At 33.0% G+C, this 24,299-nt stretch overlaps 1 protein-coding gene across 2 annotated transcripts in view; it reads right to left on the bottom strand.

Annotated features, from left to right (window-relative positions):
• The window catches only part of LOC136024955 (attractin-like), a 114,594-nt gene that overhangs the window by 4,013 nt on the left and 86,282 nt on the right, over positions 1 to 24,299 (bottom strand). For both annotated transcript variants that reach the window (XM_065700550.1, XM_065700551.1), the window contains 6 exons: positions 21,492 to 21,635; positions 20,775 to 21,092; positions 17,937 to 18,085; positions 6,510 to 6,647; positions 4,378 to 4,725; positions 2,396 to 2,510 (listed from right to left, as the gene is read on the bottom strand). In XM_065700550.1, the coding sequence (XP_065556622.1) occupies positions 2,396 to 2,510; positions 4,378 to 4,725; positions 6,510 to 6,647; positions 17,937 to 18,085; positions 20,775 to 21,092; positions 21,492 to 21,635 (1,212 nt within the window). The remainder of the gene's footprint in view (positions 1 to 2,395; positions 2,511 to 4,377; positions 4,726 to 6,509; positions 6,648 to 17,936; positions 18,086 to 20,774; positions 21,093 to 21,491; positions 21,636 to 24,299) is intronic.

The raw sequence follows: 24,299 nt of genomic DNA, 5'->3' as shown, positions 1-24,299 counted from the left end.
GAAGATCTGAAAAAAAAATAGGAAATAATAACAAAGCATGTCAGTACCACAGGGAAAAGTAGAACATCAGGCATCAGCATCTTCTACATTTAAATTTTTGTAATTCCCTCTATAATATTTCCACTGTTTTCATGTTTTTTTTATGTTTTTAGGTTTGACAACTCACTGCCACCTCTAGACATTTTAATATACATCATATCGCAGATATATGTACATAAATGTAAAAGTGTTCCAAAGCTAGTAAAACCCCATATAAAGCAGAAGCTAAGAAACTTAACAAAAAGACTGACGGAAATGAATACATTTACGATCCTTTAAATCTTTAAAAAATAGGATTGCCAATTGCCACTACATATCAAGAAGAGATTGATCTAAGGATCAAGGATCATATCTACTAGCCCAAAGTGATTATGATATTAATTAGCGAGTGAGGTAGTTAAAAGATAGCACGCAGTCTACTTAAAATCTAGTAAAATAGACCTAACGATCTACTAAACAGTGGATCTAACAAACAACTAAAAATTTAAGTAGAAAAGAGGAAAATGCATCACACGATTACACAAATGTTTCAGAATACATATAACTTTTCAGAGAATGTGTTTTGATTTTGGGCGGCCAAGATATCAGTGGCATCAACTGGAGGGGGCATGGGGTATCATTGACCCTCTCGCAGTATTTTTTGCTTCCTCGTCTAATAGATTATGAAAACTTTCTTTTTGTATTTTCAATGACAAATATGGACAAAACTAGCACCTCTAGATTTTGAAAAAATACACCCCCCCCCCTAAATTTTTGTGGACAGACACCACTGCAAGCAATATTCACTGAAAAAAAAAACTATCCATTCACTCATCCAGCCTTTCAATAATCAAAAAGTTGTGTAAATATGGCGAAGGAATTCATTTTATTAAACTTTACCATGGATTCTCCGGGAAAACATTTACCCGTTTATTATGTCATGAATCGACTAACATTCAATAACCCAGTTTCGTTTCCTTCGAGAAAAAAAACAACAAAAACACACACACACACACACGTACAAAATGCCCATACCTGGATAGCATCTGGTTTAATTCAATTAAGGTTACTATCATATTGTATCTTCATCGGTTTAATTTAGAATTGAACTAAAAAACAGACAGAGAAAAAAAAGTATTGCCTGGTTAATCTATTCCACGAGAGAACTTCTTGAATTTCTCGAGAAAATAATTCAAAAGCACGTGATGAAGCAGCGTTTTTTAATTTCTTATGATTTTTTTTCTTTGTTGAAAAAAAAGGGAGAAGACAGGTTCTCCCTTCTTCAGAGGTGGTTTTAAGGGAGAGACAGAGGGGCACTTGTCCTGGGCGCAAACATTTTTGGGGCGCAAAATCTTAAATAAATTATAATCATTATAATCAACGGTTATAATCATTTTGCAATTTTTTAAATTTTATTAATAAAGTAAAGGGTGCAGTTAATAAATGAAAATAATTAAATAATAACAATTAAAGTAATTTGGCGCAAGAGAGAGGCCAGAACCACCTCTGCTCTTCTTGTTTATATTTCAGCTTTAATTACTGTGTCAAATATCTAATTGAATTTTGTCTTTTCTCAGTTTGATAAGATTGACAGGCATTTCCACATGTAGCTTGAAAAAAGAATATTCTTTTGGAACAACTTTGTGGCTTTTATCCTACTACCAAAGTTTTATAGTCGTTCAAAATTGATATAAAACATTTGACACGAAATAATTTTTTAAACTTTACGAAAACCCGATAAAAACAAAAAAATGTTGGCCCAATAAAAAAAAATTCCATTTCCTATATTTTTACGTCATTCACTTTTTATATGCTTTATACAGCGTCTCCTCCTCCCTGAAATAAATTCATGCGTAAATTCCTGACCCTTCAGATCATTATTTCTTATACAAAAAGCATAATAAGAACTGTTTGTCCTTTAATCATTATTATGTTACGAAAAGAAAAATAAAGAAACAACAAAAACAAACAATTTTTCCCCTTAGAAAATTGACACTGAATTGAAAATTGACATAGATATTACACTGAATTGCATAAAAAATAACAAGAAAAAATTTCAATTCAAGCTAATTTCTGTAATTTCAATAGCGAGCATGAACTTCTGGTATCCTCTAGCAACGTAGCACAATTTCTTGTCCAAAAAACAGACACTTTTTTCTACTTAAAATAAAAAAATATACAAAAGTAAAATAAATCATTGTCGTAGCATCAAGAAGAAAAATAAAGAAAGAATTAGAGGTCCAGCATAGTAAGAAATGCCTGGTTTTCTAGTTGATGACTATTTATTTTCTCCACGTGGAATACAAAGCAAGAGTGATACAAGCGACAGAATGAAAAAAAAAACAAGGAAAAAAAAAAAGATTTTTCATAGAAATACCTGGTTGTCCAGCTGGTGAGTATTTATTCCCCCCACATGGAAGACGGACTAGGAGCGAAACAAGCGCCGTTTCGTTACCTTGTAATGGCTCTAATGCTAAAGGCAATATCTTGGCCTGAAAAAATAGGTTCATTCAAACCAATGTAAAGAGCACCAAAACCGCATAGATATAGGTACAATCACGATTTTCAAAGACTAATCAAACTTGTCAAAATGGATACACGGCTGCATTCATACAAAATTAGTTTCTAGGACACTGATACAAACACCAAGTCTGGCTACAAGAAGTTGATTTAAATAAAGAACTTTCTGTTAATAAAGACTCGCAGATACCTTGAGTGTTTGCAAAATGCGGGAACCAATTACTGAAAAGGTGGGGACTTAGATCATATCTCTGGAGTCAAATTTGGGTTATGGATCCATTCATGAAAGATTCATTTGCAAAACCATGCTTCAGAGTTAGCAGCTAAAACTCAAGTTCTTATCACTTAAAAAAAATAACAACATGAATCATTGTTTTCAAAGAAATTATTCCTAAAATGGGCATGTTAAATGTATTTAAATAAAAAATTTTTTCAATAGAATAGAAATGTTTGCAGCTTCTATGGCTCAAGGAAGTGCATGTAAACACATACTACTTTGTTTCCCAGTTTTGGTTCATATTAATATAATAAGATCTACTCGAGCTTTTGCAAAATCAAGCCCTACGTTTGTACCCTTCTGCAGTCTTGCGAAACCCCCTTAGTCAATCTAGTAGCCATTCTACAAGTCTGGGCTTTATTCTCCATGTCAAAGAAAAACTTCCTGACTTCTTGACTGATGTAATTCTCAACCTGACTTTGGCCGATAAGAGAAACACCTCAAGTAATTGTCTATTAATGACCTTCAAGAGGAAATCTATAGACAGAAGTATTTATAAAGCCATCCTGGTAGAAACAGCATGTGTAACCGTCAAATAACTTTCATTCGAAATGTTATGAAAAAAATATATTCATTTTAGCTAACATATGGCAGACGTTCTCAGGAGAATTAATCAATAGACAACAATCAGCAAACTCTTTTAGACTGACTACAACCATCCCATATTGGGAAAAAATTTCAACTACCCGGATTAGTGGCATACTATCATTTTTAAACTGTACCGAAGATCTCGCTAAACAGATATACATACGACTATTCGATAGAGAGAGAAAAGGCTAACAAAGGAGAAGGAGACAATAGCCTTAAAGAGAAAGGAGAAGAAAAAAGGAGGACTAGTCAACATACAACAATCATCAAACTCTTTTAATAAGACTACAATCATCCCATATGGGGAAAAAAGGACCATGCTGGAATTAGATAAATTTTTAAACTGCACCAAAGATATTGCTGCACAGATATACATACAGCTACTCGATAGAGAGAAAAAAACTAACAAAAGAGAAGAAAAAAGGAGAATAGAAAAAAAGAGAATCTGGCTATTACGAGGATATAAAGGATAGATAGGACCTTACTGTAAATTACAATTATAGCGAAATAATAAGAGACACCTAATGTCCAGGATATTCCTTTTGTCGAAAATTTAATGAGTCTTTTAAACAACATTGCTTAATTTTGAAAAGTAAATATTTATCAAATAGATCAGCCACATTAATTAGTTTTACAGGATAAGCATTAGAACTATCTGAAAAGAAAATGAAATCCAGAAGCGTTATATTATGTGTTAATTATTATGCAGAAACTTACCCAGATTTTTTGTTGTTGTTATTCCTACTTTTAGCACAGAAAATGTGTTCCAGTATGACCGTGGAGATAGTAATCTTTGTTATATATTTAGTATTTAATAACAACAAGTACTAAATAGTAATTTTGAGGAATTAACCATCTTTTCTTTGGATAATTTCATTTCGAACTTCTAATCTTAAGTGTCAAATAAGAGCTTTTATACTAATTTAAAATCTAAATAATGAATCTAATCAATTTAAATGTGTCAAAGGCCTTACCTTTTTTCTTCTCCTGTGTAAAACACTCTGCCTAAATTCTCCACCACAACTACCACTTCCTGTAATAGTCAAATCATTTAATGTATTATTTACAGCTTCAACTACAGCTACATTCTCACAATCTACAGCAGTCAGATCATTGGGGATTTTATTCCTTCCTTCACTAGAATTTATTTCCACTGGTTTAGGTGCACTTTCATGTTTAAAGTTATCACTAGGAGCTTCATCTGCCGGTCCAGGGTTGCTACGATTTCGCTTTTTATTCTTTTTCGGTCTTGCATCAATTATTTCGACACAAACTTGAGAAAATGGACGACTCGCCATCTGTTCCATTTCTACGAAAAGTCGCTAGAAGAAAAACACATAAAATCGTTGTAATTTATGTCGTTATAAGTGCAGAACGGTCTATAAACAGTTATCGAGTCTCTAAATTAGAATTTCAACGAAAAAAAAAGACTAAAGGCTAACGACTGACAATATACGGTACAGGTTGATATGATTTTCCTATTTGTATTTTTTGGCCCTGTATCAATTATTTCGGCAGTAAATAGAGCAAATGGACGATTATCCATCTCTTCCATTTCTACAAAAAGTCTAGAAAAAAAACAAAAATGAAAGAAAATATGTTTACTGCAGCGAATATTGATAATAAATCAATAGCAACGCTTTAGTGTTGCTTATAGTAAAGGATCATAAGGCTTCAACCTATTATATTTTGTTTTCCAGAAGAATCATTCTGTTTTCACTTCATATGGAAGGGGTGGTCGCATAAACTCCGGAGGGGGCAATTCGATTGGATATCAGAAGTTTTAGTGTCCTTTTTAAGTCAAAGTGATTGGAGGGCAGCCAGCCCCCTCCCCTCACACCCTCTTCCCCCCTAATGCACCCGATTAAAATTTTGAAAGCCATTTTATTCCAAATGGTCAAGAGGTGAAAAAACTATGCCTCTGGAGTTGACAACCCCAACCCCTGGGACAAACACTGTAAGTAATGGCAGTTGGCCATTGTTAACATATAAGGTTTCTATGGAAGTGGGGGGCTGTATAAACTTTAGAGGGGGTCATTCGATTAGAAATAGGAAGTTCTAGTGCCCTTTTCAAGAGTCAAAAGCAATCGAAGGGAATCCAACCCCTCCCACGACTTTTCCCCGAAAAGCATCTGATCAAAATTTTAAGATAATCATTTTGTTCAAAATAGTGAATAGGTCAAAAACCTATGTCTCTCGGTTGACACCCTCCCCACGCAGCCCCTGGGACAGGGGCTGCAAATTATGCAAGTTGCTCATTGTTAACGTAAAAATTGTTCTTTCTTGGAAATGAGAGCATGTTTGGTCCTATGCCTCCAAATAAAGTTGCTGTTCTTATACAGACACATAAGACACAGGTCAAACATCAATTTTTGGCGAAACATTTGCACTACCGATATTACTCCGTATAACCCAACAACACACACAGGGTTCTTTGGATAATTTATACTTTTGTAGGATCTCCCCAACCTCTTATCAATACATCTAAGCACGTCAATTTCGTCTACCAGTTCACCTTCAGCATCTTTCTGTAATGAAAGGGGAGCCGCCCCCCCCCCTAACACCTGTAAGCACTTTGTCTAAATACTTTATTATTTTTATTGATCATATTTTATTGATCTTTATTTTATTTTTGTACCAGTTTATTCTCCTTCCTTTTGTTTTGTAGATCCTGTCTTTTCTACATTCGCTCAATGAGAAAAAAGAAGAAGAAATATATAAGAAAATTAAATAAAAAAATAAATAAAACGAATAAACGAAGTATATAAATAAATAAAAGAAAAAAGTGTAATTTCAACTTTTTCTAAGAGTGTATTTAGTTATATTTTTGCCACTATTAGGAGTGAAACTATAAGAAGAAACACAATTTGCTAAGGAGAATGTTTATAACAAATAGTGGCTCGTTATAAGAAATGAAACGTCTCAAGTTTATTCATAAGAATTTAAAACAAGAATAAGATGAGGGCAGAAGCTTAGAGTATCATTGTTCATACTCTAAGAGTAGCACTATAGGAAAAAGAAGATGAAAGTAAGCTTCTTCAACTATTAGGCTTCGAAGAAGAAGAAAAGGAAGAAGCTTAGAGTGCACGCCGAAATATACACTTACCCTTCTTCGTGCACGGATGTCCCAACGCTGCTTGATTTTCCAGAGTACTGCAGCCAAAATCAAAAGAGTCAAGAAACAAGTGCTAAATGTTATGAAAAACTGTAACAAATCCAACTTTGCATGCTGACTGAAAGATACCTATAAAAAAGAAAGTAAATCAATGGGCATTATTCTATTCTAGACACCAAACCAGGCCACAATATTTACAGTTTTTTATAAAATATTTTTTTTCTTTATAAATATGTTTACAATTTTTCTTAGGTTTTCCGTATGAGTCCTTTTTTTTGAAGTTGTCACCCTGGAAAAATTCGATTCCTCTCACAGAAAAAGGTCTTGTGTAGGTACCTGGAACCAATAAATCTGGTCCTTTGGTAAGCAAGCTTTTGCTTGAGAAATCTACCATATGTAATTAAAAAAAAATGTTTGTTTTTTAGAAGAGGAGACCCAGAAGAATTATCAAATCGTTCGACTGCCATAAAACTGATGAAAAAAAGATTGAAACCTTCAGATTTGTGGGAAAAAAAAACAACAAAAAAACAAATAAAGAAAAAAACCTCTTATAAGAGAATAAGCGACTATTCACTTAAAAAACAAGTGACTCATATTTCGGTTTTCTCAAAAAAGAAGGGACCTTAGGGATCATTGTTTTGGTATTTATGATTTATATATATATATATATATATATATATATATATATATATATATATATATATATATATATATATATATATATATATATATATATATATATATATATATATATATATATATATATATATATATATATCTATCTTCTATATATATAAAAATAAGTTGTCTGTCTGTGGATGTGTGGATGGATGTGTCAGGTGACGTCACCTGAAAAAACTGGATCAGGTGACGTCAAAACTGAAAAAACTACAAAAAAAACTAAAAACTAATAAAAAAAATAAAAAAGCTAAAAAACTAAAAAAACTATAAAGGTAAAAACCAATAAAAAACTAAAAAAAAAACTGAAAAAACTAAAAAAAGGCAAAAACTACAAAAAAAAACTAAAAACTAATAAAAAAAGTAAAAAAGCTAAAAAACTAAAAAAACTAAAAAAACTAAAAAAAGGTAAAAAACTAAAAAAAATAAAAAATAAAAAAAAACTAAAAAAAAGGAAAAAACTGAAAAATAAGCTAAAATAAAGGTAAAAACCAATAAAAAACTAAAAAAAAAAGGAAAAAACTAATAAATGACGACACTCAAAGAGAAAGCGACCAGGACAAAAGGAATGTTCGATTAGCAATCAACAAAGCACCGGGACACAGGGAGTATAAATGACGACCAGGACATAAGTAAAAAAAAAAAAACTATCTATATATATAAAAATAAGTTGTCTGTGGATCTGTGGATCGTGGATCAGGTGACGTCACCTGAAAAAACTGGATCAGGTGACGTCAAAACTGAAAAAACTAAAAAAAGGCAAAAACTACAAAAAAAACTAAAAACTAATAAAAAAAATAAAAAAGCTAAAAAACTAAAAAAACTAAAAAAAGGCAAAAACTACAAAAAAAACTAAAAACTAATAAAAAAGCTAAAAAACTAAAAAAACTAAAAAAAAGGCAAAAACTACAAAAAAACTAAAAACTAATAAAAAAAATAAAAAAGCTAAAAAACTAAAAAAACTAAAAAAACTAAAAAAAGGTAAAAAACTAAAAAAACTAAAAACTAAAAAAAACTAAAAAAGGTAAAAACTAAAAGAACTAAAAAAGAAAAAAATAAATGACGACACTCAAAGAGAAAGCGACCAGGACAAAAGGAATGTTCGATTAGCAATCAACAAAGCACCGGGACACAGGGAGTATAAATGACGACCAGGACACAAGTAAAAAAAAAAATTAACAAAACTAAAAAGAAGGTAAAAACTACAAAAAACTAAAAAGAAAAAAAAACTAAAAACTAATAAAAAAACTAAAAAATCTAAAAATCTAAATAAACTAAAAAAGAAAAAAAAGGAAAAAAATAAAGGAGAAAAACAAAACTAAAAAACGAATGTATATACAGACCGGTACACCGGGATACAAATGACGACCGGGACACAGGGAATATAAATGACGACCGGGACACAGGGACACAACTACAACGGGGACACCGGGGGAAACAGGGGGATATAAATGACGACCGGGACAAAAAAACTAAAAAGAAAAAAAAACTAAAAACTAATAAAAAAACTAAAAAATCTAAAAATCTAAATAAGCTAAAAAAGAAAAAAAAGGAAAAAAATAAAGGAGAAAAACAAAACTAAAAAACGAATGTATATACAGACCGGGACACCGGGATACATGACGACCGGGACCCGGGACACAGGGAATATAAATGACGACCGGGACACAGGGACACAACTACAACGGGGACACCGGGGGAAACAGGGGGATGTAAATGACGACCGGGACACCGGGACAGGGAATGGTCGATTAGCAATCACCATCAACAAAGCTCAAGGGCAATCATTAGAATCATGAGGTATAGATCTGAATACAGATTGTTTTCCCATGGACCATTATATGTTGCATGTTCAAGAGTCGGTAAACCTGACAATCTATTTATATGCAAAGACAATGGGACAGCAAAGAATGTTGTATATTCGCAAGTTTTACGTAGTTAAAACCATATATATATATCTATCTATATTCACAGGTGGGACATAGGGACACAACTACAATGGCGCGTAACTATTATGGCGCGTAACGACTTACGCGCGCGGGGGGGCTTGGGGGGGGCGCGAAGCGCCCCCACCAACTAGGTGTTGGGGTGGCGCGAAGCGCCACCCCAACAGCTAGTATATTTATATATATATCTATCTATATATATAAAAATAAGTTGTCTGTCTGTGGATGTGTGGATCAGGTGACGTCACCTGAAAAAACTGGATCAGGTGACGTCAAAACTGAAAAAACTAAAAAAAGGCAAAAACTACAAAAAAAACTAAAAACTAATAAAAAAAAAAGCTAAAAAACTAAAAAAACTATAAAGGTAAAAACCAATAAAAAACTAAAAAAAAAACTGAAAAAACTAAAAAAAGGCAAAAACTACAAAAAAAAACTAAAAACTAATAAAAAAAAGTAAAAAAGCTAAAAAACTAAAAAAACTAAAAAAACTAAAAAAAGGTAAAAAACTAAAAAAAATAAAAAATAAAAAAAAACTAAAAAAAAGGAAAAAACTGAAAAATAAGCTAAAATAAAGGTAAAAACCAATAAAAAACTAAAAAGAAAAAAAGGAAAAAACTAATAAATGACGACACTCAAAGAGAAAGCGACCAGGACAAAAGGAATGTTCGATTAGCAATCAACAAAGCACCGGGACACAGGGAGTATAAATGACGACCAGGACATAAGTAAAAAAAAAAAATTAACAAAACTAAAAAGAAGGTAAAAACTACAAAAAAACTAAAAAGAAAAAAAAACTAAAAACTAATAAAAAAACTAAAAAATCTAAAAATCTAAATAAACTAAAAAAGAAAAAAAAGGAAAAAAATAAAGGAGAAAAACAAAACTAAAAAACGAATGTATATACAGACCGGGACACCGGGATACAAATGACGACCGGGACACAGGGAATATAAATGACGACCGGGACACAGGGACACAACTACAACGGGGACACCGGGGGAAACAGGGGGATGTAAATGACGACCGGGACACCGGGACAGGGAATGGTCGATTAGCAATCACCATCAACAAAGCTCAAGGGCAATCATTAGAATCATGAGGTATAGATCTGAATACAGATTGTTTTCCCATGGACCATTATATGTTGCATGTTCAAGAGTCGGTAAACCTGACAATCTATTTATATGCAAAGACAATGGGACAGCAAAGAATGTTGTATATTCGCAAGTTTTACGTAGTTAAAACCATATATATATATCTATCTATATTCACAGGTGGGACATAGGGACACAACTACAATGGCGCGTAACTATTATGGCGCGTAACGACTTACGCGCGCGGGGGGGCTTGGGGGGGGCGCGAAGCGCCCCCACCAACTAGGTGTTGGGGTGGCGCGAAGCGCCACCCCAACAGCTAGTATATATATATATATATATATATATATATATATATATATATATATATATATATATATATATATATATATATATATATTATATATATATATATATATATATATATATATATATATATATATATATATATATCTATCTATATATATAAAAATAAGTTGTCTGTGGATGGATGGATGGATGGATGTGTCAGGTGACGTCACCTGAAAAAACTGGATTAGGTGACGTCAAAACTGAAAAAACTAAAAAAAGGCAAAAACTACAAAAAAAAAACTAAAAACTAATAAAAAAAATAAAAAAGCTAAAAAACTAAAAAAACTATAAAGGTAAAAACCAATAAAAAACTAAAAAAAAACTGAAAAAACTAAAAAAAGGCAAAAACTACAAAAAAAAACTAAAAACTAATAAAAAAAGTAAAAAAGCTAAAAAACTAAAAAAACTAAAAAAACTAAAAAAAGGTAAAAAACTAAAAAAAATAAAAAATAAAAAAAAACTAAAAAAAAGGAAAAAACTGAAAAATAAGCTAAAATAAAGGTAAAAACCAATAAAAAACTAAAAAAAAAAAAGGAAAAAACTAATAAATGACGACACTCAAAGAGAAAGCGACCAGGACAAAAGGAATGTTCGATTAGCAATCAACAAAGCACCGGGACACAGGGAGTATAAATGACGACCAGGACATAAGTAAAAAAAAAAAACTATCTATATATATAAAAATAAGTTGTCTGTGGATCTGTGGATCGTGGATCAGGTGACGTCACCTGAAAAAACTGGATCAGGTGACGTCAAAACTGAAAAAACTAAAAAAAGGCAAAAACTACAAAAAAAACTAAAAACTAATAAAAAAAAACTAAAAACTAATAAAAAAGCTAAAAAACTAAAAAAACTAAAAAAAAGGCAAAAACTACAAAAAAACTAAAAACTAATAAAAAAAATAAAAAAGCTAAAAAACTAAAAAAACTAAAAAAACTAAAAAAAGGTAAAAAACTAAAAAAACTAAAAACTAAAAAAAACTAAAAAAGGTAAAAACTAAAAGAACTAAAAAAGAAAAAAATAAATGACGACACTCAAAGAGAAAGCGACCAGGACAAAAGGAATGTTCGATTAGCAATCAACAAAGCACCGGGACACAGGGAGTATAAATGACGACCAGGACACAAGTAAAAAAAAAATTAACAAAACTAAAAAGAAGGTAAAAACTACAAAAAAACTAAAAAGAAAAAAAAACTAAAAACTAATAAAAAAACTAAAAAATCTAAAAATCTAAATAAACTAAAAAAGAAAAAAAAAGGAAAAAAATAAAGGAGAAAAACAAAACTAAAAAACGAATGTATATACAGACCGGTACACCGGGATACAAATGACGACCGGGACACAGGGAATATAAATGACGACCGGGACACAGGGACACAACTACAACGGGGACACCGGGGGAAACAGGGGGATATAAATGACGACCGGGACAAAAAAACTAAAAAGAAAAAAAAACTAAAAACTAATAAAAAAACTAAAAAATCTAAAAATCTAAATAAGCTAAAAAAGAAAAAAAAAGGAAAAAAATAAAGGAGAAAAAATAAACTAAAAAACGAATGTATATACAGACCGGGACACCGGGATATTATATGTTGCATGTTCAAGAGTCGGTAAACCTGACAATCTATTTATATGCAAAGACAATGGGACAGCAAAGAATGTTGTATATTCGCAAGTTTTACGTAGTTAAAACCATATATATATATCTATCTATATTCACAGGTGGGACATAGGGACACAACTACAATGGCGCGTAACTATTATGGCGCGTAACGACTTACGCGCGCGGGGGGGCTTGGGGGGGGCGCGAAGCGCCCCCACCAACTAGGTGTTGGGGTGGCGCGAAGCGCCACCCCAACAGCTAGTATATATATATATATATATATATATATATATATATATATATATAAATCATAAATACCAAAACAATGGTCCCTAAGGTCCCTTCTTTTTTGAGAAAACCGAAATATTGTTTTAGGGTTTTTTAGTGGAATCCATATAAGGCTTTTTGGCAAATTTTTCTTTTTTTTATTGTTTTTGTATTTAAAAAAAAATAATTCTCTCTCTCTAAAAGTTTTTGGGAGCAGTCTAAAGTTTTTGGATTTTTTGCTAGTCATGGGTAATGGTGAGTAACTCCCCTTTGGTGTTAGGGTTTTGGTTCTAATTTTGGCTTTTGATAAATTTTTTCCACCAAACAGTCATTTACTAGAATCCTTCGAGAGTAGTCTAAAGTTTTTGGATTTCTTGCGAGTCATGGGTATTAATGAGTAACTCACCTTTGGTGTTAGCTTTTTGGTTCTAATGTTGGCTTTCAATAAAATTTTTTCACCAACCAGTCATTTGCTAGAATCCTTCGAGAGTAGTCTAAAGTTTTTGGATTTCTTACTAGTAATAAATAAATAAATATCTTCATTTATTCAAAAATTCATATTCATCAAAATCTTCAACTTGCCCAAATGGAGAGACAAGCTCGACTACTGGGAAAGACATATAAACAAAATTTAACAATCCTCATTGATACGGAACAAACAAAAAATGAACCACTATTTCATCAATAAGAAAAACAAAACAAAAAAACAGTATCTTTAATGAGAGTATTTCAGGTAGAGTAAGTGGAGCGAGGCCAAAAAAACAAAAAAAAAACCAACCGTTTTTGCAAGCAGATTCCATTACATAACTTTTTAATAGTCTCTTGAAAGATCCTTTTGGTAACTCAGCAAATTTATTTATTCAATATTTGTTGGCTATTGATGGGATCATATACCGGAGGTTGAAACGGGATCTTTCATTTTTCACCAGAGGTAGTTTATACGGGTTAACACATCTAGTTATCAGTGAATTTTGATGTTTTGGCCAGTAAATTCTGGTCAAAAAAGAAATTATGTACATGTTGAGTCTTAAAAAACCAACTAGATAATAGCAGGTGAGATTTCTGTGTAAGAGTCATTGTGTCTAGAAACAGGTAAGAAGTACGTGTAGGAAGTACGTGAACTCCTCGTGTGTTGTAAAAACTTATCGAGAATTCGAATAGCTTTGTTTTGCAGGGTTTGTAGTGGTTTAATATGTGATTTAAAAGTCAGGAAAAATATAGCTGAGCAATATTGGAGGTGTGCATCAATTAGGCAAAAATATAGGATTCTTAGAACCTTATATGAGAATAAAAATTTTAGTCGGTGGAGCAAACCTATATTTCTTAATAATTCTAGTCTCAACAACGAAATATGTGTTTTGAAATTCATGGTAGGGTCAAAAACGATACCTAAATATTTTGCTGTGTATTCTCTTCTGATTTCATGAATAAGATCAATGGTAATTTTATTCAGAGAAATATTTTTCAACTTTTGATTTGATCTTCCACAAATAATAAATTCTGTTTTAACAAAATTAGGGACAAGTTTGTTAATTTGGAACCAATTTGTGATGGATTTTGCAACTTCAATCAGTTTTTCTTTCAGTGCATCTAATGTTGGTGCTTTTAAACTTGCTGCAGTATCATCCACAAAAATAATTGTTAATGCATTTCAGGAGGAGATTTAGGGAGATCATTTATATATATATTAAAAATAATAGAGGTCCTAAAATTGAACCTTGTGGTACACCGATATTATTATTCGATGTCTCAGACGAATATTTACCATCAATATCTACCACAAACCTTCGATTGTGCAAATATGATTTGATTAATTTTAAAGGTACTCCTCTTATTCCCGTATTTTCAAGTTTTTTAAATAGAATTTCGTGATTTAAAGTGTCGAAAGCTTTCTTAATATAAAAAAACAATGTAGCTGCTAAACAATCATCATCTAAAGCATCATTAATGAAAATATGTGTTGCGGCGACGGCATCTTCTGTGATCTATCTTTAAAAAAACCAAACTTGAACTTCGAAAAAAAAATTGATCTTTTCCAGAAATGATGCAAGTCTATACTTCATTATTTTTTCAAAAACTTTAGCCAGTGGGGAAAGGAGTGCAATAGGACGGTAATTATTGGGATCTTGAGCCTTGCCTTTTTTAAATATAGGGATTATTTTGGCCTTATTCAGAAGATCAGGGAAGACACCTTTTTTATGCTCGTATTTATAACATGTTTGCACATGTTCAGAGGTTCGTACATTACTCCTGACATTTTCTTTAAAAGATTTGTCGATATATCATCTTCTGAAGCCAAATTTCCTCTCTTTAAATCACTAATAGCTTTTTGGTATTCATCAAATGATACTGGTAGCATATACAATGATTTATCTTCGTTTTGGGGCAAAAATTGTGTATAATCTGATGACTCATCCAAAAGATCTCTAATCAAATCTTCACCAATTTTACTGAAATGCTTAGCAGATAATTCTGCGATATCCTTTCTTTCAGTTGATTCATTAGCGTCATTTCCATTATTAAGAAAAGTCGGTATTGCTCTTGGTTTATTTTTATTTAATTTATCACGCAAGATTTCCCACACTTTCTGCTGGGACGCAGCTGAAGATATTTCCTTCTCATAATAATTTCTTTCACTTTCTCTCAAAGTTCTAGTCAGAGTATTTTTGTCCAATTTGAAATTCTGGATGTTTTCATCAGACGGATAGTTGCATTTAATTTTGTATAGTCTATTTTTTTTCATTAATACATTTTAACAGTCTCGGGGATATCCATGGTTTTTGTGGCATCGACTTGGGTGTTTTCCTTTTAACTTTCGGACATATATCATTATACACATCATTAAATGATTTAGAAAACATTTCCAATGCCTTGTTTGCATCCTCAGTACTGACTACTTCCTTCCAATATATATCTCCTAGCTTAATAATTAAACGCGCAATTGAATCATCATTTATTATACGATCTGTTTTTCCATTACGTTTATTTTTTTTTAGATCCGGCCAAATTAAATTCAGAAATTATCACACCGTGATCTGAAATATCGTTTAATATGACAAAAGTTGAAAAACAAATACTATTAGAAAAAATATTATCAATTAATGTTGCTCCATTATCATCTATTCGAGTTGGAATCAGACATGATGGGAGCAGTCCTTGACAAAGCAATAGTTTTTAAAATTCTCTTATCTTCGAATCATTTTGCTTTGCTTGAATTTTCATTAGGTCTAGGTTGAAATCACCAAAAATAAATATTTGCTTATCCATTTGTGATATTGTTTTTTAATAGAATTTCAAATTGCATCAAAAATTGATCTATGCTTCCGGAAGGTGGGCGATATAAAGATATCATAATTGTTGATTTTTTATTAACTTCACATTCCAGAATACACGTTTCAAAAATCATTTCTACATTCCAAATCATTAAGTCTCGTCTTATTTTCGATTTTAACTCTTTTCTTCTGATAAATCCTAATCCACCATGCTGATGGTGTTTTCTACTCTCATCAACAAAATCATAATCAAGAAACATTACATCATTAATATTCCTATCATTTAAGAAAGTTTCGTTTACCGCTAAAGCTTCAATTTTATTTTTATTAATTACGTCATTTATGAACTCAATGCTACTAAGTAAACCTCTGCAGTTAAAACTAGAAAAACGTACATTACTGCATCCGGGGATAGAATCATCCATAAATGAATACTTGTTTTTCGAGCTATCTTCCAAAATTACTGCTTCATCATCCTTCACATCCCTCATGCATTCCAGTATATCAAAAGGATTTTCCTCTAACATTCTAGTTCTGCTTGCAAGATCAGGTAAATTATGTAAACTCAATATCATAAATCAACAAAAAAGCCTCACTCCAGTTAATCAGCATTTTAATAAAAGACCACTCAAAAAAGAAAACTAAGCTAAGCACATATAACAACCGCACACGTCGGAGAATTCCATTACGTTTCGGTGGAAGTATGTTCATTCTTTCTCATTCAACAGAGAACACGCACATTTTGGCAACAATGTGCGCACACCAACACATATTTGCGCATTTATATAATGACTATTATGAACAAATCCTAACAAATCACTAATAATGACAAAAAAAACAAAAACAAAAAAAAATACAATTTATTCGACTGGTGGGACGTTATACCACTTCTTTTTTTGTTTCACTCCGTCTTGGTCTATGTAGCAAAATGTGGGTAGTACCGTGGGTGGGATCTATGCAACAAAACCTTTATCCTTCAATTCTTTCTTTTTTTGATTCAGCGTAGCGCGAATCTCTCTGCAGGTTTTACAAACATCATCACTGAAGGAAACTCCGTCATGGGTATTAATGAGTAACTCATCTTTGGTGTTAGCTTTTTGGTTCTAATTTTAGCTTTCAATAAATTTTTTCACCAACCAGTCATTTACTAGAATCCTTCGGGAGTAGCTTAAAATCTTTAGATTTTTTGCTAGTCATGAGTATTGGTGAGTAGCTCACCCACCTTTGGTGTAAACTTTTTGGTTCTAATTTTGGATTTTAATGAGTTTTATTCATCTTTTAATTTTCACTTTTTATTCGTTTGTTTTTTCACGTTGAGTCTCTGCCTTTTTTTTTGTCATTTTCCTTGAAAATTTTTCTGTTCGTACTGAAGAAGACAGGCGGTTATCCTCCCAAAACATCCACTTTTTTTTTAGTCTTTTCGTTTGGCCTTAGAAAATCCCATTTTTGATATTTTTTTTTATAAAATAGTAAGCTATATTAGAAGATTGGAACACTTTCAATGCCACAACTTGAAAACGCAAAAGGTTAGCAGAATACGGAAATGACTTTATATTATTTCTATTTTGTTTTTTGAATAAAATTGTCGAGACTGTACAGATAAACCACAGTTTATTATCTACGTCATGGTGCCATTAATGTAATTGTTATAATAGATTAAATCAGAATCAAGGCAAGTAAATGAAAAAAAAATCAATAAAAATAATTACAGATGTCATACAGGATATTATCCCTATAGGAAAAGGAAGGAGATCCCACATAAGGCTATTGAGTATAAAGATATGGTATGAGAGAGAAAAAAAGAGAAAGAGTAAGAGAGAGAGAAGAAGAGAGGGAGGATCTTGGCAATCTTCTGCCAAGATTGCTCGTAGCATCGAAATGATAAGAAAACTTAATCATGTTTTCAAGGATAATATCCTAAGGACAATTTATTTCTCTCTTGTACATGCACAGATAATATACTATATTACTGCCAAAAGAACGCTGACTTCTCTCTCTCTCTCTCTCTCCCTCCTTCCCTCCTCTCTCTCTTACTCTTTCTCTCTTTTTCCACATATTACCTTGATAAACCTAAAAAGAGAGAAAAAGTAAGAAAGAGAGTAAAGAGAGTAAAAAGAGAGTCCTAAAAAGAGAGTAAAAGAGGAAGGGAGAGAGAAAGAGAGGAATGAAAAACAACACATGTCATAGCGTATAAAAATATTTACTACCTGGATCCAAAGAGGTGAATTGAAGCCATAGACATAAACATAAAAGGTTGTATTTTCCTCATTGCCAAAAGAATATTCTGAACGAAGAAATCGAGCCTTGTTTACGGTGAACGTTTCATTCTCCACGATGAACTTTTCTTCTCCTTTCCCTTAAAATAACAAAAAAAGAACATTAAGAAAAAAATTTACTTAAAACAATAAAACTATTACGACTCCTCATTATTTAAAAATTAGCTAGGAGGCACAATAAAACAGTGCTCTACGAATATTTTTCGTAATCATAACCTGAAGTAATTCTTATTGATTTTGTAACAATTTTCTAAGAGAAGAGTTCATCGACATCAACTAGAGAATTGCCACATCTGCACCAACCAGAATTTGTACGATAAAGTAATCAATGACCAAGCTAGACCAAAAACTAGATTATTGTTTTTGCAATATCGCTTTTTGATTTCAATTTTGTTTAAAGCATTGACTGAATTCAATTTTGAAGCACTGACTGTATAGAATCTTTCGATAATTGAACCTCAAACTTCTAGTCCATCATCTAGGCATCTAACAGCTGCCTCTTCTTTACTACACACCACAGATTCAGAGAAAAACACATAAATATTCATTCCAAACTGATTTGTTATATCCGTTAAACGCAACAACAAAAACAGAAACAGAGACTCGAATAGAAATGAAAATAGGTTTTTACTCAGAGTTAGAAAAGCTGGCTCTTCTTGCCGGTAGAGAGGAAATCGAGCAGAAAAGAAAATGGCATAATTTTTCTGATCTTAAAAAGCTGCCTCTTCTTTTCTGACGCAGAAGAAATTGAGGAAAAAACAGGATTATTCATTCCAAACTGGTTTGTTTTATCCGTTAAACGCAACAAATAAAACAGAAACATGGACTCGAATAAAAATGAAAATAGATTTTTTACTCTGAGTTCGAAAAGCAGCCTCTTCTTGCCGGTAGAGAGAAAATCGAGTAGAAAGGAAAATGACGTTATTTTTCTGATCTTAAAAACTTGTCTCTTCTTTTTCGATACATATGAAGGAAAAACGCAGAAATACTCATTCATAACTGTTTGTTACATCCGTTAAACACAAAGAACAAAAACAGGAGCATGGAATCAAATAAAAAGGAAAATGGGCTTGTTACCCTGAGTTCGAAAAGCTGCCTCTTCTTGCCAATAAAGAGGAAATGGAGTCAAAACGCAAACAACGAAAACTAAAACATAGAATCGAAGAGAAATGAAAAGAGGTCATTGCCCTGATTTTGAAAAACTGCCTCTTCTTGCTGGTAGAGAGCATATTGAACAGAAAGGAAATTGGCGCCATTACCCTGGGCTCAAAAAGCTGTCTCTTCCTTTCTGACATATAACAGGTGCAGGAAAAATGCAGACGTATTCATACCTAACAGATGTGCCGTACCTGTGAAACAGTTCAAAAACCTGCCTCTTCTTTTCTGACATATAATAGATACAGAAAAAAAAGAAGAAGAAATGTTCATACAAAACAGGTCTGTCGTATATATAATTACCTTTTAAAAGAAGCACGAATGTCCCCCCAGCCATCTATGTCTTTTAATCAAATGAAAGCTGAATAAATTATCATACATAAAATTCACTTTTAGAGTCGGATATTTATTGCTCAGTATGAGGTAAACCTTTTAAAACCAATAACAATACTTAAAATTTAAGTTGGGGATTCAACTGTCTAAATCCCTATTTACATTGGAATTTTCCTTCGTAAGTTTTAAAATAAATCTGTCTGACAATATTGACAAAAAGAATACGGTCATTTACGTAGTATACATAGAGGATTAAAAAACATCGGGAATAAAACCTCTTCTTTCCTAAAATCTTCGACACAAAGAGTCGAAAATAAAAACTGTTAGTCAGAAAACTAAATAGCCAGTCTAGGCAAAGGGATAGGAATTTTATAAAAAAAGAAAACCCTTCACCAGAAATTAAACATAATAACTTCAACTGTAAGGCCCTAGCAAATAAAAATTTTGAGTTCAAAAATACCAATAAAAGTTTTTATGCTTCTTAACAATTTCTGATGATTCTGGCGTCTATTCTAACAGCACTGATAAAACAAAACACGAATCAAAAACATGGCTCAAAAGAGAGGTCTCCAGACATCATGACAACGCTGTGGCACGTTTTTACACGTTACAAAGGAAGGTTTGGAATATTTCTGTTAGTAATTGCTGTGAAATCTACCTTATAGCCCAGATCTAGTCCCATATGATCTCCTTTTTTTTCCCAACTCAACAAAACACAAATCAAAAACATGGCTCAAAAGAGAGGTCTCCAGACATCATGACAACGCTGTGGCACGTTTTTCACACGTTACAAAGGAAGGTTTGGAATATTTCTGTCAGTAATTGCTGTGAAATCTACCTTACAGCCCAGATCTAGTCCCATATGATCTCCTTTTTTTTCCCAACTCAAAAAAAGTTGAAAGGCGTCCATTCTAACAGATAAAACACTGATAAAACAAAACACGAATCAAAAACATGGCTCAAAAGAGAGGTCTCCAGACTTATTCGTAAAGAGTCAAAAAAATGGAAGCAGAGCTCCAGAAGTGCATCAACCTTGACGAAACTTGGGTTGAAAAGCTGTTAGAGAAGAACTGATTTTAATGGAAAAATTAATATATCCACTAGTTTCACATTGGAGACTAAGCCGTATTCATAAGGCTAGTCAATAAATTTGTTACATCTTCTGGGGTTTCTGAAACAGCAACATTAACGATTCTAAGAAAAAAATGCCGAATTTTCTCATCCAAATAACCAATGAATAAAAAGTCACACAACACAACATATAATAATAAAAATGCTTACCTGTTCTATAGGAAATATTCATTTTAGCTTCAATTGAGCTGATGATCATAAAATCAACATCTAAATCTGTTTTCGGCGGTGTATTCTTGAAATTAATTTGCGTGTAAAACCGATCTTCTTTCTTGCTCAAATTAAAAGTGAACTGATAATCTATAGCCAACATATAAAAACATGAGCCACTTGGGGATGCAGGATCACCCTGATACTGATTTGTTGTGTCGCATCGATCGCATTTATCACCAATGATGCCTTTGGTAGTGCAAAAACACCGCCCCGTATCTCGATGACATTGAGTGCCATGACCGTTACAGGAACAAGCTGGAAAAGAAGGCCATCTTATCGGTCTATAGGATTCTGGCACGAGCCCCATAAAAAAGAGGAAAAAAGGGGGGGGGGGCGGAGAGAATAGATGATTCAGTTTAGATTAAAAGAAAAAATAAACAAATAAAGGATGAAACTTTATAACATCTGTCATATATATCGCTAGTGGTTGATACAACTGGTAGGAAGAAAAAAAGGGACTGCAAGTGAGATAGATAGATAGATAGACAGAGAGAGACACCAAGAGAGAGAGAAAGAGAGAGAGAGAGAGAGAGAGAGAGAGAGAGAGAGAGAGAGAGAGAGAGAGAGAGAGAGAGAGAGAGAGAGAGAGAGAGAGAGAGAGAGAGAGAGAGAGAGAGAGAGAGAGAGAGAGAGAGAGAGAAAGTAGCGAAATACCTGTGCAGTTTCCTCCATTGACAGGATTTCCAAAATAACCTTGAACACAGGTCTGACAGTTCGGTCCTTCAGTTAAGTTACGGCACGGTTGTTTACATTCACTAGTTCCTGGCTCACAGTAGGAATGACCGTTGCACTGACATACTAAAAGAAGAAAAATAAATCAGAAGTAGACAAAAGCAACAAATGCAAAATCCTTAAAAACAAAGGGTAATAAAAACCCAGAAAATTTAAATCCAAGAACACAAGACACGAACAACCACAGACAAAAAGTATGGCCAAAGTGATTACTACCAGAGAATCAAGGATTTTTTCCCCTCCTTTTCCCATCATTTTTCTTCGTCCACTACAAGAAATGTTGTGTTTTTTTTAGCTTTATGAATATTTGTAATGCTAATTTAATTCCCACATCTAATAAAATGGTGTCGAATTACTTCTTTCAGCGTTAAAGAGCAAAAAGCAGAAAAATACAAAATTCTTATTTGGATGTTAAAAATACAAAGTTTTAAAATATAAAATATTAACAACCAACTGAATAGCTATTATCTAAAATTATATATATTCTAGTTATAATTTCATAAAATCCAATATATAGAGTTGTAAGAAAAGAGATTAATTACAGTGAGAACGTACTACAGCACATATAACAAATCAGCATAAAATCACAGCACAAACCACATTCAGTAAACATAACAGATCTAAGAATGTTTATGATTGCAATTAGACTACAATTTCAATTACGATTACAATTACAATTACGATTTATATTCTCTGTGAAACAAGTAATTTGGCAACAATTACTGTTTGCAGCTGTAACTTACACCAAAAGGACCAGATATTTATATCATTAGATTTATTAGTTTCAGATCATTCGATTGACCAAATCAGAATTAAAATATTACTTACAAAGTGTGTAGTTGTCACTTCCAAAAAAAGGACAATATATTTATCTATATATATATAAATAAGTTGTCTGTGTGTGTGTGTCTGTCGAGTGACGTCATGTTTGTGTGTCGACTGACGTCATGTTTGTCGACTGACGTCATTTTAAGGATTGAGTTGTATGCGTCATGAAGTTGTTTGTCGACTGACGTCATGTTTTTCAACTGATGAAATTACATACTGGGACACCGGGACACAAATGACGACCGGGACACAGGGAATATAAATGACGACCGGGAACCTCAAAGAGAAATTACAGACTGGGAAACCCGGACACAAATCACGACCGGGACACAGGGACACAACTACAACGGGGACGCCGGGGGCACAGGCGGGATACATAAATGACGACCGGGACACAGGGATTGTTCGAATAGAAAATTACAGACCGGGACACCGGGACACAAATGACGACCGGGACACCGGGACACAGGGAATATAAATGACGACCGGGACACTCAAAGAGAAATTACAAACTGGGACACCGGGACACAAATGACGACCGGGACACAGGGAATATAAATGACGACCGGGACACAGCGACACATCATTAGAATAATGAGGTATAGATCTGAATACGGATTGCTTTTCCCATGGACAATTATATGTTGCATGTTCAAGAGTCAGTAAACCTGACAATCTATTTATATGCATAGACAATGGGACAGCGAAGAATGTTGTATATTCGCATGTTTTACGAAGTTAAAAACATATTATATATATATATATATATATATATATATATATATATATATATATATATATATATATATATATATATAAGTTGTCTGTCTGTGGATCAGGTGACGTTATGTTTCTGTGTTGACTGACGTCATGAAATTAGTTGTCGTCATTTTTGCTTTGACGGTGACGTCATTCAAGATATTTAAGACATATGTTCACGTAGAAATCTATTAATGTTTAAGTTTACAATGACTGATGAACTTACCATGGCAAAAGCCGATGAAGATGCTCAAAGAGTCAATGCCAAAAAACTTGCTGCTGATAGAGAAAGTCAGAAAAGAAAGCGTGCCGAGGAACTACCAGAGCAACGCGAAAGCAGACTTGCTGCTAAAAGAGAAAGTGAAAAAAGAAGGCGTGCCGAGGAATCAAAAGAACAGCAAGGAAACAGGCTTGAGGCTGATAGAGAAAGAAAGAACAGAAAGCGTGCCGAGGAATCAAAAGAACAGCAAGGAAACAGGTTTGAGGCTGATAGAGAAAGAAAGAACAGAAAGCGTGCCGAGGAACTACCAGAGCAACGCGGAAGCAGACTTGCTGCTAAAAGAGAAAGTGAAAAAAGAAGGCGTGCCGCAAGAAATCAGGCTTGCTGCTGATAGAGAAAGTAAGAAAAGAAAGCGTGCCGAGGAATCACAAGAACAGCAAGAAATCAGGCTTGCTGCTGATAGAGAAAGTAAGAAAAGAAAGCGTGCCGAGGAATCAGAGCAACCTGAAAGTTATCGCCTGGCATTCAGGTACAACCCAGTCGATGATTATAGCTTGAGTAGATGTGTTCAAATCGGGACAATGTCTAAAATTTGTCCCTATTGCAAGGCCTTGAAATTCAATGGTGAAACAATGGGAATGTGTTGGGCCTCAGGAAAAGTTAAACTTCCTCTATTGGCTGCACCACCAGAGCCATTGAAGACTTTCCTTACTGGAACTACGTCAGAATCTAAGCGTTTTTTGTCAAAAATCAGAAAATACAACTCATGTTTCCAAATGACGTCGTTTGGAGCCCAAATCGAAAATCCAGATCAATTTATGTCTACTTTCAAAGTAAAAGGGCAAATTTATCATAGAGCAGGGTCCCTTCTACCATTCTCAGGCGAGAATCATAAATTTTTACAATTGTACTTCATCAGTGAT

This window comes from Artemia franciscana, chromosome 3, assembly GCF_032884065.1.
Source record: "Artemia franciscana chromosome 3, ASM3288406v1, whole genome shotgun sequence".
In the NCBI taxonomy this organism is placed as follows: domain Eukaryota; kingdom Metazoa; phylum Arthropoda; class Branchiopoda; order Anostraca; family Artemiidae; genus Artemia; species Artemia franciscana.
Note: the sequence above shows the minus strand (reverse complement) of the source record. Positions and strands in the feature narration are given on the sequence as shown.